Source organism: Hippichthys cyanospilos, chromosome 2, assembly GCF_059441005.1.
Source record: "Hippichthys cyanospilos isolate Australia breed blue-spotted pipefish chromosome 2, RoL_Hcya_1.0, whole genome shotgun sequence".
NCBI lineage: Eukaryota > Metazoa > Chordata > Actinopteri > Syngnathiformes > Syngnathidae > Hippichthys > Hippichthys cyanospilos.
Genome location: NC_142370.1, coordinates 21,707,237 through 21,720,954, shown reverse-complemented (window position 1 = coordinate 21,720,954; position 13,718 = coordinate 21,707,237). Strand labels below are relative to the sequence as shown.

The following is a 13,718-nucleotide window of genomic DNA, read 5'->3' as shown; positions in this document are numbered from 1 at the left end:
ATATATATATATATATATATATATATATATATATATATATATATATATATATATATATATATATATATATATATATACATATATATATATATATATATGCCAGTATATGGCATGACAGTTTGATTCAAAAGGCCTGGTACCATCCAAGCAACCAAGGACAGAGATTCCAAATGAAATATTAAAACGTGTCATTGTGGTGCAAGTACCTTACCTGAGGCCATAAAGAACGGTTCCATCTGGATGAAGACGGATCATGCGGTTTTTGACAGTGACACCGTGAACAAATGACTTCTTGTCATTGAGGAAATAAGTGTCTGGCACCCAGAGCTGGTCTGCTACTCTATTATCCAAGGTCAGGTTAAGAGGTATTCCAACATAGGCAAGACGTTTGTCTCTCCAGTACTGTTGGAAATACATGGTCAATGTGTAGTCCTGCGAAGGAACACAACAGCAGCATAGTGTTAGTTCGTAGAGGGTTCTAAAGTATTGTTGCGAGCAAAAGTGGATTTGATTGCATTTTCAAGGTAACTTAACCATTGGCAAATTCTTCTCAGAGTACCTAATTACAAATCTTCCCTACAATTGCTGGCACCTCTGCATTGCAACCCACAAGTGTTTGTAACAATCTCAAGTATTTTGTAAATTCTGCCTGTTTTTTTTTCTGCATTCCATGGAGGTTGTTTCTCACAGCTTAGGACTTTACATTCGCACTCTTTCATTCGTTCCGGAAAACAAAGGCCATCTAAGCACTGTCACCCGCTAGCCCATTATCATTCCCATCAAATTGAATACTCAGTAGAACTACAAACTTGACGGCTGTGAACTATTGTCAATGGTGACGTCAATGATTGGTATGTGCTTTGACATGGTCTCTTCTAGAGGTGTATTGTCTTCTATGCTAAAATACAACAATGTGAAGGTGAGCTGACTCATAAAGCCCAAGTTTTAGGGGGGGATTTGTAAATAATGTAAAAACGATCATTTTGTTGAGTATGGTGATTCACAAAGGTTAATTTACAGTGAGTGAAAATGACATTCCAACATGTGAAATAGGGCGAGCCAATATGGCTCAAGAGTATATCACAATACACCAGTAAGTAATTAAACATTTTCTCGATTTTTGGTATTTACCTCATCAAAATAATACAACATTTTAAATGGATTTAAAGTAACCTATAATTGAACAAAATTTGTAATGCATTGCAATATGGAATGTTGTTTATATTCATGCTAATGACTCATCGGCGATACAGTCGCAGCCCTTGTTTATCATTCACAAGTTCTGTGGCTTCCTATGTTCCTGCGTCGCAACAAAACTGAGTACATTATATATATATATATATATATATATATATATATATATATATATATATATATATATATATATATATATATATATATATATATATATATATATATATATATATATATATCCACTGCCAAAGTCAAGGTCATGTTAGTCTAGAGCCACAAAGCTTTTTGATGATTATAACATTGTGTTGAAGTGACCTCAATGATTACAACATCTAAAACAAAAGGGTGAAATGGTAATATTTCTGTTAAATTGTATGCAGCTGAAAGAGCCTGGGGTCAAATTTACTTCAAAAACACGGTTGTGCAAAACACACACAGTGTGTTTTAAAGCATATTTAAAACATTTAAAACATATCAGCCACATTTAATTATGACATTTCATGAAAGATAGCACAAATACTTATGCCCATTATGTGCTTAAAGACAATAAACATTGATTGAGGACAAATCCACCCCACAGATAACAGGTGGGTTACGTTAAGTAAACAGGAGAATACATAACCTCTTTTCCAGCTAACAAACCACATGAGCCACAACCCCCATTCTCTTTCTGCTTCTCTGCATCCCCATTCCCTTCTGTACTTGCCTTCCCTCCCTCTTGAGCCAACGCCATCTTTTCCCGTCTGCCCGCTGTGGCTCTGAAATGAAACCAGACTGCACCAACCTGGCGCTGGCAAGGCGCTTGCACCTGCTGGTGCCGGAGCACTCAGGTTGACACATAACTACAAAGCACATCTCACTACACTCATTACGTAAGCGCAGGTACTGTATCTGTCTTTTGTGCATCCCTGGTGTGCAAGACCCACATACTTACAAAACACAAGCCCAAAAAATAAAACACACGATTTGCACCAAGCCCAAACAAATCATCCAAGCTGATGACATATGCATCCGTATTTGATTCTAGACTGTTCTGAGGATTCTATGGAAAGAGCTAGCAAAGTGACGAGAGTTCATCACATGGTTCATGTGCAAAATAAACAGGGACGTTTTTAGTCAGCACATGCTACACAGATTGCACACAGTGCTTGCGAAGTATAGTTTGCTGGAACCATGCCACAAGACAGTGAGAAAGTGATAACTATAAGAATAATCACCTCGCGCAGCAAGAGAGTTTTGCTGGAGTGTTATTGGTATCCCAAAACAACAGAAATGCTGTGCAATGGAAGTGTCACAAAGTGAGTGAGTGCGACTCACTCGCGCTGCCATCTCTGTTGCGTATGTGCCATATGGTGCGTCATGCCAAGGGATAAAATGCTCGTTCCAAGCGATAATGCATACGCCAACTTAAAGGTCTGTTTCTTCCAGGATGCTAGTTTGTAAGAAACAATGCATATGAAAAATACGTAGAAGCTAAGCCTTTCATTAACTTGATAGATAATCTATTATGTGTCATTTCATTTTCTTTGTCATAGAAAAAGAAATGAAGAGACATACTGTAACTCATCAAAAAGAGTGTGTTACTACTCCAGGTCAGTTATGGCAAAAGTGAATATTTCCTTTGTTTGCTTCTATTCATTGATGTCAGGCCGAGGCAGCAGACCAGGGTTCACCAACCTTTTTGAAACTAAGAGCTACTTCTTTGGTACTGAGTAATACAAATTGCTACCAATTTACGAGAAGACACCGATTATGTTCATGATTTTTCACAATAATTATGGAACAGCTATAGTAAATATGTAAATCAAGTGTAATTAGTAATACAAATGGGTAATTGTTTGTAAAATTCATAGAAAATCCCCAATGTTCTATCTTTTGTAAGCTATTCGCAGAACAGGCAACTCATGTGATCTTTGGGGGCTACCTGGTGCCCACGTTGGTGACCCCTGCAATAGACATGAAAAAGGGGGCCATTCTTTGACTTGGTGATATCACAAAATTAAAATTACTATACACCTGTCAAGCATGTTGTGTTTTAAAGTCAGGGTAAAGTCAGGGTAAAGTCAGGGTAACACTTTTTTGAAACAACAGATCAAGAAATGAAACATTTTTAAAACAAAAATAGTTACTTTTTTTTTTTTTTTTTAATTTCCCGAGGTACATCTGATGATATGTCACGGCACACTAATGTGTCACTGAACACCAATGTGTCTCGAGACACTGATTGGGAATTACTGAAAATGGGGCAACAACAATTTTAAATGTAAAAAATCTGCCAGGACCTTCCGAAGTGGCACCTGGACATTAAGACTTATTCCATCATTTATTTATGCTCTTCACTTTCCTTTCATGCCTCCTGCATTACAATCATAACTATATGTTTCTAACACCGCCCATTCCTCGATTCCCATGAGAAGGATCACACACTGGTTTAACATTACCAACTCTCCCTAGAGTAAAAACAGGTGGGCAGTCCAGCAAGCACAATCATGCCTAGACATAAATAATTGAAATCAAACATGCACCATGTACAAACACATGGACATCATCAATCTTGCATGCTACAATCAAAATGAATTTGTGATGAGGAGTAGCCTAGCGCTCCACCACCTGCCTTGTAGGGGAACTCTCATTTTATGGCAATCATTCTATACAGATAATAACAGCAACCAGTGCAGATGATCAGCCTCAATTATTCAATTAAGCCGCCTGATTAATCACGTTCATTTGTGAGGATTCAGATAAGCAGAGTTTTGGCTGTGAAGTGACCCATATTTAATTTCATCTTTCCCTCTGCATTGCTAACACATTTACTCGTTTGTCTTGATATAGTTCACACAGGAACTGTCCGTCAACAAAAAGTGAAATGTTGCTCCAAGTTGCCAGTGATACTAGTAATACTTGTCTCGGTATCTTAACAACTTTGCATTTTGAGTAACTCGTAAATGATCACATTACTCCTTCAAATATAGGAGTCTGAAAGTTTCTGTTCTCCCTCTAAAGTAACTGAATTACTTTTTCAAGGTAACTGTGGCAACCCAGGTAAAGTGCAAAAAATGATAGGTGGATTGTAAAACATCTGCTTGAAACTGATTCAACAAATGAGTGCGAGCCCTCAAAATGCTTTGTATTGAAAACAAAGTTTATGGTCTGAACATCAGACTCTGACCAAAAGACATTTTCAAATTGGTTACCTACCGCAATCCGCAAGGAGAGGCACTGTGAACAATGTTTACCATATTGCTTGCAGTTTAATTCCAACGTGCCAAGTCACATTATTCCAGGAAGAGGAAACCACGTTTATCAGCGGGAAGAAATTTGAAATTTGAAAATTAACTTGACAGAGGAGACAAAAGTTCGGATATGATACCGTATGTAACCGATATGTACTCCATCTGAACCCTTGTCCACTAAAGCAATTTGAGGCACTTTAATGCAATTCCTGCAAATTCCCGTGGGATGTTCTTGTGGCGGTGTATCACCAAGGTGCGGAGGAACCTGAGCGGTTTCCTACCACGTTTGTCTTCTGCTATATAAAAGTCTCCTTTCAAGGAATAATTTTACTTACTCCATAACCAATAAATCATGCAACATTAGACAGTAATGGTTGCTTAACATGCTAAGAGGGCCAGAGGGAAAGGAGGCATAGAAAAAGGAGACCCATGCTTGAAGCTTCTTTAAGGGATCAATTGCCACTTATTCAATGGGTTACCGTAACCCTTCATTTACAAAACTACACTTCCGCGATGCTTGCACGGGTGCCCCCCACTAGCTGAAAAATTATCGGGCGGGTTCATAATTTTTTTCAAGAAAATTGTCTTTTAATTGAATGGTAAGAGATTAATAATCTGCTCATCGTAAACGTATTTATTAGAGTAACAATTCCTCAAGACATGTAACATACTCAAAAATGGAGGTGCTTGAAGTGATCTATGACAATGTTGGGTATCACCTTGAACATAACTTTAATTTCGTCCACACTTCTACAGTTGACAGCCATAGGTCACCTGTCACGGCATGTACATATGTCACGGCAGGTCCATGACCAAAGATCTTCATTCACAAACAAAATAAAATGGTGTAGTGTCATGAATGAATATATATATATATATATATATATATATATATATATATATATATATATATATATATAAACTACTATATACTATAGAGCTACTACAATAGGCTATCAAATAAAATGAGATTCCGTTTGAGGCTGAATGGGACACAACAGAATGGAACGTCTTACTTTTATAACATATAATATCTACTTTTTCAATCTCATTCATCCTTGGCCTTCCTTGCCGACAAAATGTAGCCATCAACTTCACTTTCAGCTTCAGTTGTGACCGAAAAGTGGCAAAGTTGAAAACAGCACAACACATTTTTTTCTAAATGCCAATATCAGCATTTTGGAATTTTGGATTAGACAGAAAGCCATTCAAACACCACTTTTCAAGTTCATCTCTCTCCACTGCTCAAACAGGTAACCAATGGTTATTCTACTTCTTGTCCACCGTTGGTCACTACCATATTTCAAAGTTTTTGTGGCTCATTTTCCTTTGTTTTTAGCTTCCGTGGAATAACTGTGGGTGTCTAGGGCAATTTCTTCTGAGCAAATGTAGAACCCATTACAGCAAAATACTTGCCCCTGGTTGCAAATGTGTTTGACAATGAGCAAACACAAGCAGGGCCATGACGTCACATCCACAGACACAGCGGGAAATTTGAATGCAAAATGAATCTTAAACCTTTGGGCCAGAGGCTTGCGGGATTTCCTATTGGGAATAGCTAAATTCTAATCTATTCTTTTAATTTGCAGCCATCAGTTTATGAAACAGCATTTGGCCCCTGGAGGGCAATTACATTCTGTCTATTATGAAGTGGGATGGTGGATAAACAACTGTGCATATACCTTATATGAAGCCACACTGTAGCTAAAATATCTGTGAGATCTATATATAGTAGAATAATGACGGTGACACAAGAAGGGCCTACACTGGTGGGCATAACATAGTTACCATGTTGATAATGTGAGCCTATTTGTTGGAACCAAGTGAAGGTGAAGCTGATGTCATACAAGCCAGAGTCGCCAAAAAGAAGTCCAAAGAAAAAGTCAGGGTGCAAGAAAAACAACTAACTAGTCATAAAGCGAAGAAAAGAAAACTGGCATAATTGCAGCATTTGGAGAAAGAGAGATCTTTTCAGCACTCCACAATGAATCGCTCTCTGTTACGCCCACGTGCAGTCGTGGGATGACTCGCTTGTTCAGCCTGTTAGTGTAACTCGGTGCTGACCATTTGCCCATGTGAGGGTTTGTAAATTAATTTCCCCTAAAACAGGAGATCCATGTGCTGGGATCTGAGGCTTTGATTATGCTCTCAACAGCAAAACCAGACTTGTTTGGAGTATGTACAGTAACTAGATTAACCAAGGATGAAAGAACGATAAAATTAATATTTGTTTTTTAATCTTTCACTGTGTATATTAGATGATGAGTAAACAGATATATATGCCATATACGTACAGTAAAATGTACGGTATTCTGTGAGCGGGAATGGGTTTCACATAATCTTTTTCACCAGTGAACCAAGGTGAGAGAACATTATTTCAGCAGTTCATTGGCAGAACTCCAGATGATTACTGTATTCATATTTTATTAATAATTGGTATTTAAGTAGTAGTTGATAGAGGAGTCACATAAGTCACTAAATATAGCAAAAATACTACTGAATTTGCAGACACAACTTGAAGTCCCTGTTAACTTGCACTCTCCTCATGTATATGCAAAGTATGTACACATATGTACGGACTCCCGGGGGATCTGAACCAATCACAGGACACGTACGTGCCGATTTCTAGGTGGGGCCAGCTAGCTTCCCCTAAGGTCGCAGTCTCGTGAGATGATTAGTCCGAGCACTTTAACCTGAACAGGCGGTGTCTATTAATTCCTGCTACATACGTCTACTCTTAAATATACAGAAGTAATATAAAAAGTGGCAGATGGTTTTCAGGAAGTATTTCCATTTGTTTACAGGAATCTCTGCCTCAGCAGGTTTCCCTAATCTGTTTTGCCCGGCTCTGATCTTGTCCCCACCTGCCCCCAGCGCACCCCAAACAAATTTTGGAGGTAATTAGCGTGCCTCATCTTGGTCCTTTTCACATCTGCTGGATGAGGAGCATGTGCCCCTGTAAAGGCACACGGAGCAGTGGGAAAGCGACACCAGCACACCGGCTGTGCCAGATGCTGTCACTGTGCTGTTTTCTGTTTCAATAAATATTTACATCTCACAGCTCGATCCCCCCCTCTCTCCTCCCATTTTTCTTGCACTCTTGATTTGCTGCCAGACTTGTTTCGATCTGCGGTTCAGTTAATCAACATAGGACAGAATTGCAAATAAGGAAACTGTCTCAAGGATATATACTCACTGGCCACACACTTCATTAGATATGTCCAATGAGATTCAAAACAGCTGTATCAAAAGTCTCCTCATGCTGAGAACTGCAGCTCTTATTTTTACTTTGCTACATATCAAAATCATGTAACACAACTATTAGAAAATAGGGTAAAATTGAGCTGTTTTACACTAGTGCAAGGCGGGTCGGTGGTGCATTGGTTAGCACGGTTAAGGGACCCGATTTCGAATCCAGCTGGCTCTGGCCTTCCTGTGTGGAATGAGCATGTTCTCCCTAAGCCCGCGTGGGTTCTCTCTGGGTACTCCGGCTTCCTCCCACACTCCAAAAACATGCATGGCAAGTGTATTGGTAGGTGTATTATAGTATTCCTTAGGTGTGAATGGATATGTGAATGGTTGTTCATCTCTGTGTGCCCTGCAATTGGCTGGCGACCGGTTCAGGGTGTCCCCCGCTTTGTGCCCAAAGTCAGCTGAGATATAGAATATAATAGTACATAAACTGGACTTTTTGAAGGGGGCATATATTTGTCTGTCTGCATAGCAGTGATATTACATAACATTGATGACATGGATGGCAAGCAAACATGGCTGAGAGTTCAGTTTAATTTAACATCCTTAGTCAGACTTTCATGAAACGAAAGGCACATATACCAATCTTGCACACACACACACACATATAACTAGGAACAAGCCTGAGTAATATGACATTTAAAATTGTGAAGAACTAAGAGATTTTTCTGTCTCTGCTTTGTAAATATTATTTGAATGAAAGCCCTTTTTGATGCAGTATGTAAAAAGGTGTTGACCATCAATGACAATTGATGGACTAGACTATGAAATAGTGATTAAAAGCTAATTAAAGACAAAGAAATGGCAGTAGATAGTGAGTCTCTTTTTTGACATTTGTCTTGGACAAGGTACAAACAACTTGAACTCCAACTCTATGTCCCTACAGTGATTAGTCTTGAGTTACATGAAAGACAAACTTTTTTTCCATGGCAAAACAGTGCCACATGGAACATTTAAATCCTATAAAGCATTGCAGGAAAGTCCTACAGCTCACACGTGGGGCAGCTTGTTACCCTCTTGAGCCAGAGTTAACAGTGTAGGTCGAGCATCCTCCCAGGAGGCCTACACAGCTGACGGCTATAAGACAATTGCGACTGGCTGCACTAATGAGGTGAGGCTGCTCGCCTGTGCCGAAACGGGTATTGTACTTTTCTTCTTCTTTAACATCCGACGCTGCTCCAAACACATTTGCAGTCAATGACCTAAATTGCATCAGAAATGTGATTGCAGCGTCTCACCCCATCTACTAGGTTTGCAGAGTTCTTGTGCAACTTGAAAGACTTAATCAAGCACATTTGGTTCAAGTCCAGCCCCAGAAAATTACAAGCTATAATCATCATCAGCGCTGACACAAGTGCCATTGGGTGTGTACAGTAGCTGGAAGTATGGGGGCTGCTTCTTCGGCCCCTGTCCCCAGGAGCTCCGAAAATGATGTAGTCACTAGAACACATCAGAGCAGCGCAGCTTTATTATGTGCTGGACTGCAAAGGGAAGTGTGCGTGGGTGGCCGTTGATCGATCCTAATGACTCGATGATTACTTCACCAGGTGAATGCTGGCTTGGACATTTCAACCACTCACTCCCCTAGCATCAATGAGATTACAATGATGTGCCACTCATTTCACCAGATAAATAATATTTCTGGGATTTAAGAAAGAGTTAGACTCGGTCCATATCACACTTTACCTCACCATGGACCAAAGTCAACATTACCCAGTATCACTTCTGATTTATGAGAATTTGTCCACCAAATAAGTAACTAGACTACTGATGAGCCTAGCAGGACACATGTTAATGTTTTTTTTTTTTTTACTTAAGTGGCAAAATAATGCGAAGTTGGCCCACTGGAGTTTGATCAGTTCTATGAATTATTACAATATTTCCCTTTGAATTGCAAGCTCTTAACTCTGGTTCCTTTTGATCCACCCCCAAAAACTTCAAGGCCTAGAAATTGGCTTTGGTTTAATTGGTTTATCAGAGGGTAAACAAATAATGATTGTAACATTGCCATGCTCCCTGTCATAGCTCTCAGCGCCTTGTCTTGCGTAAAAGGTTTCAAAATGATCACTATCCTGTATTTGCATTTGTACAATTTAAGCCATTAAATCGGCTTCACCAGCGAAACACAAAAATAACAACGTAGAGAGGGGACGGGAACCAAGAGTTGGAGTGACACAAGACTAACATCAACAGGAAAAAAAAACGAGACAACAAGCAACACCTGGACAGGATACAAATGGTTGGCGGGATATGATTGTTTAACACAAGGTGCCGGGTTGATAAGCAGAGATAGACACAATAAACTTAATAAGACAGACACTGACATCAGGGACACAGGAAAACATGACGAGTAAAATCTAATTAAGACCAAAAACCATAATTCAACACGAAGTTAATAGCTTGAGATTTTGACTTTTTAATGTTTTGGAGAGCATTTGAATTTGAAAGTGCGTCTAAACCTTTGACTGGTAAGGTAAGAAATACAATTGAGAAACGAAGAACGAGAACATGCACCTCCAACATTAGGCACGGCTTTACAGCTTCAACTCTTGCACCTTGGATGTGAAGTTTGCATTTTCACCTTGAGCTTGTGTGGGTTGTCTCCAGGTACTTTGGCTTCCTCCCACAATGCAAACAGTGAGATAAAATGTACTGAATATATTACAAAGTAGAGGATTCAGTTTGGGCAGCTTAAGTGTTTACATAACCTAAAATCTTGGATGGCACAGAATTTTTAAATATTAACGAGAAAAAGACTTAGTTCATGATCTTTGGTGGTGCTTCTGGGACACCCCCCCCCCCCCCACCCCCCATGACCTAGGTCCTTTGGTGCCGTTTCATGTCCCAAACGTCGAAAGTCTGGGGTTAAATCTGATCTTAAATTTGACAGCCAAATGAAAGCTGTTGTGCAGTCAAGCTTTTACCAGTTTAGTTTTAGATTGTTTTATTCACTTTTAAAGCCATGAATGGCCTTGCCCCACCTTATCTATCTGAGCTGCTGCACCCGTATTCCCCTAGTCATTCTCTCAGGTCAGCTGACCGGCTGCTCCTGAGATTGCCTCAAACGAGACATAAGCTCAGAGGCGATCGATCATTCGCCATCGCAACTCAAAAACTGTGGAATACACTGCCACTGCATGTAAACAGGCCTTCACTTTATCTGTTTTTGAAACACTTCTTAAAACCCAACTTTTCTCAATGGCTTTCGACGCCGTGCACATTGTTGACTTTGATTTTATTTGATCTTATTTTATTTATTTTTATTTGATTTTACTGTGTCATTGTGTTATCTATTTATTGTGTTTTAATTTTCTCTAGAGCACTTTGGAAACCTTGCGTTTATTAAAGTCGTGCTCTATAAATAGTGGATTGGATTGGAATGTTGTAAGAATCCAGCCTTCTTTACTTAAAGGTGGATTCTTTTAGAGTTTACATTCAGGTCAATTGGAGCTATATTTATTGTTTTTAAATGTGTTTAATACAACAAATAAATCGGTGAACATCAAAGGATCAAAGAATATTACTCTATACCTGTATGAAAATGTCAAAAAACAAGTTTCAAAAATTTCCTGTACTTTAAAGGTGGCTAGACAGTGATAAAGAGTGGCTTTGCCTGTCCCTGGCCACCACATAGCTCTGTCCTTGACAGGAGATAAAAATCTCTATCGCCGGCAAGTGCATTATCCGTGTATTTGACTCACAAAGCTCAATTTGTAACCTATTACTGTATATATTGACAGAGAGGAAATTGTTCAAAATATTCTTTAGGCTATATAATATATGTATAATTCATTGGATGACATTTTTTTTTCTTTTAGGACTGGATATTACTTGCTATGTGACTTTCTTCCTACTCCTTTGAACATACAGCATGATTGTGCTTAATTAATTTGTATTGATCATTTCTTTTGGCTTCGGTTATTTTGATGATTCTTTTGTTTGTGTGTTCGATAAATCAATCACTCAGTTTTTGTTTCAGGGCCCAGACTGTAAGTACAATGATGTACTGCGAGTGCATTCAAATGATCCGAGCCAAGAAAACCATCCAATCTATTTCACGTCATCCAAAATAATGTGCTAAAAGAGAAACCTTGATTTACACTGGCACCCGTCACCACTGCTGACTACATTTGTAATCATGTTCAAGTGCCAATTCATTTGTGCTTCAGAGCAAGCAATGTGAGCAGTATTGTTTGATGTCAACACAAGCCAGCAGCATTTATCATGTAAATCCACTCACCATGTTGACTTCAGACACCATATCTATACTGGCCACATCTATGCTCATCCCGACGGCTACTGGGGCCCCTGGAAGAGGTTAAACAGCTCGTTATTATGCATGTAGGCCAACGCCTCTACACCTGACCGCAGCGTACTTAATGGCGCCAAAAGGGAAAAGAAAAAAAAAAAACATTAAGCTACTGGGATGGCTCGAGGATGGGTGAATACCTCCGAAGTCTGGCCTCAGTCGAATGTCGTACCCTTTCAGGAGTTTATCCACCGTCTCCTTCACGAATGACATGTTGCCCGGCTCGTTGACACTGAAACGACAGAATATGTTGACCGTGACTCGTGCGTCACGCAAACCTGGCCAGTAACCTTGACTCGGCGACGCGTACCGCGCGAGAGCTCACCTTTTGGCGCAACACACTATGGAGCCGACCACCAGTGCGGACAAGACGCGCAATTGGCGAGCCTTGCGCAAAGTCAACATGTTTACAAGCGCATGCGATAAATAGCAACGGCGGCAGCGGTAGCGAAGTGAACGAGCCTCCTCTATCAACAGTCTTTCAAATCTCAGTCAAATCCATTGATTATCCATGAGAAAAGCCGCTTGGAGAAAGGGGGCGCGCGCCTGGGAGTCAACAGCTCATATGTGAAATATGGGCCGACATCGCTTTCCCCGTCCAACACTGCTTCTCCTGTCTGATTGTGCGGCTGCGGCAGCATTGATGAGGAGGGTGGACGAGAAAGCTGCTGCCGCCGCTGCTGCTGCTGATGATGATGCTGGCGGCGTTGAAGACACTCGTCTCGTTCAAATGAGAGACAGAGCCCGACACTTGCACGCTGCAAGAAATGCCCACCAGTAGCACCGACAGGGGCGTTCCTTCACTTTAGCATGTTGGCCACGTCAATTGTTTCGTAATATAAAGATTTTCACTGTCTTGCGCTTCCCAGACATTCTGTCCAAGCTAAGTTAAAAACAATGCACACTATGCATTCCCGATGTTATTTGACTATGTTCGACTGTTTTTTTCTTCTGTGAGGAATCATTACATTTTCATAGACTCATTTTAACGCTGCTTCCTGTGAACGTCTTTCACCGAACTCCCAAGTTCCCCCGAATCACAATGGTTTTCTTGACACTTTTTACAGTGAATTTCCCAAACCATCTGCAGCACAGCACCCCCCCCCCCCCCCCCCTTCCCCCCATTAGGGTAGAACTCGAGCGCAATCCGGATTTTGGCTGCATTTATCAACCTAACCGATCGATGTTTGTGATAGATTGTGGAATGTTTGTTACCAGGGTCGGCTCACTACCTTGGACACCTGTCTTTACCATAAATTATTCACCGTTTGAAGTGGGGAATTCCGTTGCTCAGACATGGTGGTTTGGGAGAAGGGTAGTGGGCGCGGTTTGTGATTTTGGACCTGCTTACCTGCTGGTATCGTAAATGGCGAACAACTTCTTATTTCCATCAACTGCATTCCTGAAAAACAGTTCAAACACATTCATTAAGGACATGCCAGTGAAGCTGTTCAATGTTTTGTCTGTCAAGGTCAAGTAAACAGCACTGAATTGGACTTTACTCACAAGACCATTTATAATACTATATCTCCTTTTACCTTCAACTAATGACGCTACATAGACTATCCGTGTTTTGTTCAAGTTTTCTTATAGACAACATTAAGTGTAAGACACTGGAACAAATACGCAGCTTGAATATTAAAATTTTAATTTCTCCCCTGGAACCACACACAAAATAAAACCTCCCTGCCCCTTTCCCCTTCCCCTTCCCCTTTCCGTTTCCGTCCATG

The 13,718-nt window shown here is 40.2% G+C and overlaps 1 protein-coding gene across 3 annotated transcripts in view; it reads right to left on the bottom strand.

The window, feature by feature from the left end:
- Window positions 1-13,718, bottom strand: part of LOC148427855 (gamma-aminobutyric acid receptor subunit beta-3-like) — a 54,272-nt gene that overhangs the window by 19,488 nt on the left and 21,066 nt on the right. For 2 of the 3 annotated variants that reach the window (XM_088409172.1, XM_088409173.1), the window contains exons 2-5: window positions 13,340-13,390; window positions 12,129-12,220; window positions 11,920-11,987; window positions 212-432 (exon numbers count right to left, since the gene is read on the bottom strand). In XM_088409172.1, coding sequence (XP_088265298.1) covers window positions 212-432; window positions 11,920-11,987; window positions 12,129-12,220; window positions 13,340-13,390 — 432 coding nt within the window. Of the gene's footprint in view, window positions 1-211; window positions 433-11,919; window positions 11,988-12,128; window positions 12,221-12,313; window positions 13,073-13,339; window positions 13,391-13,718 lie in introns of those variants that run through there. The other variant, XM_088409174.1, reaches the window with a different exon arrangement.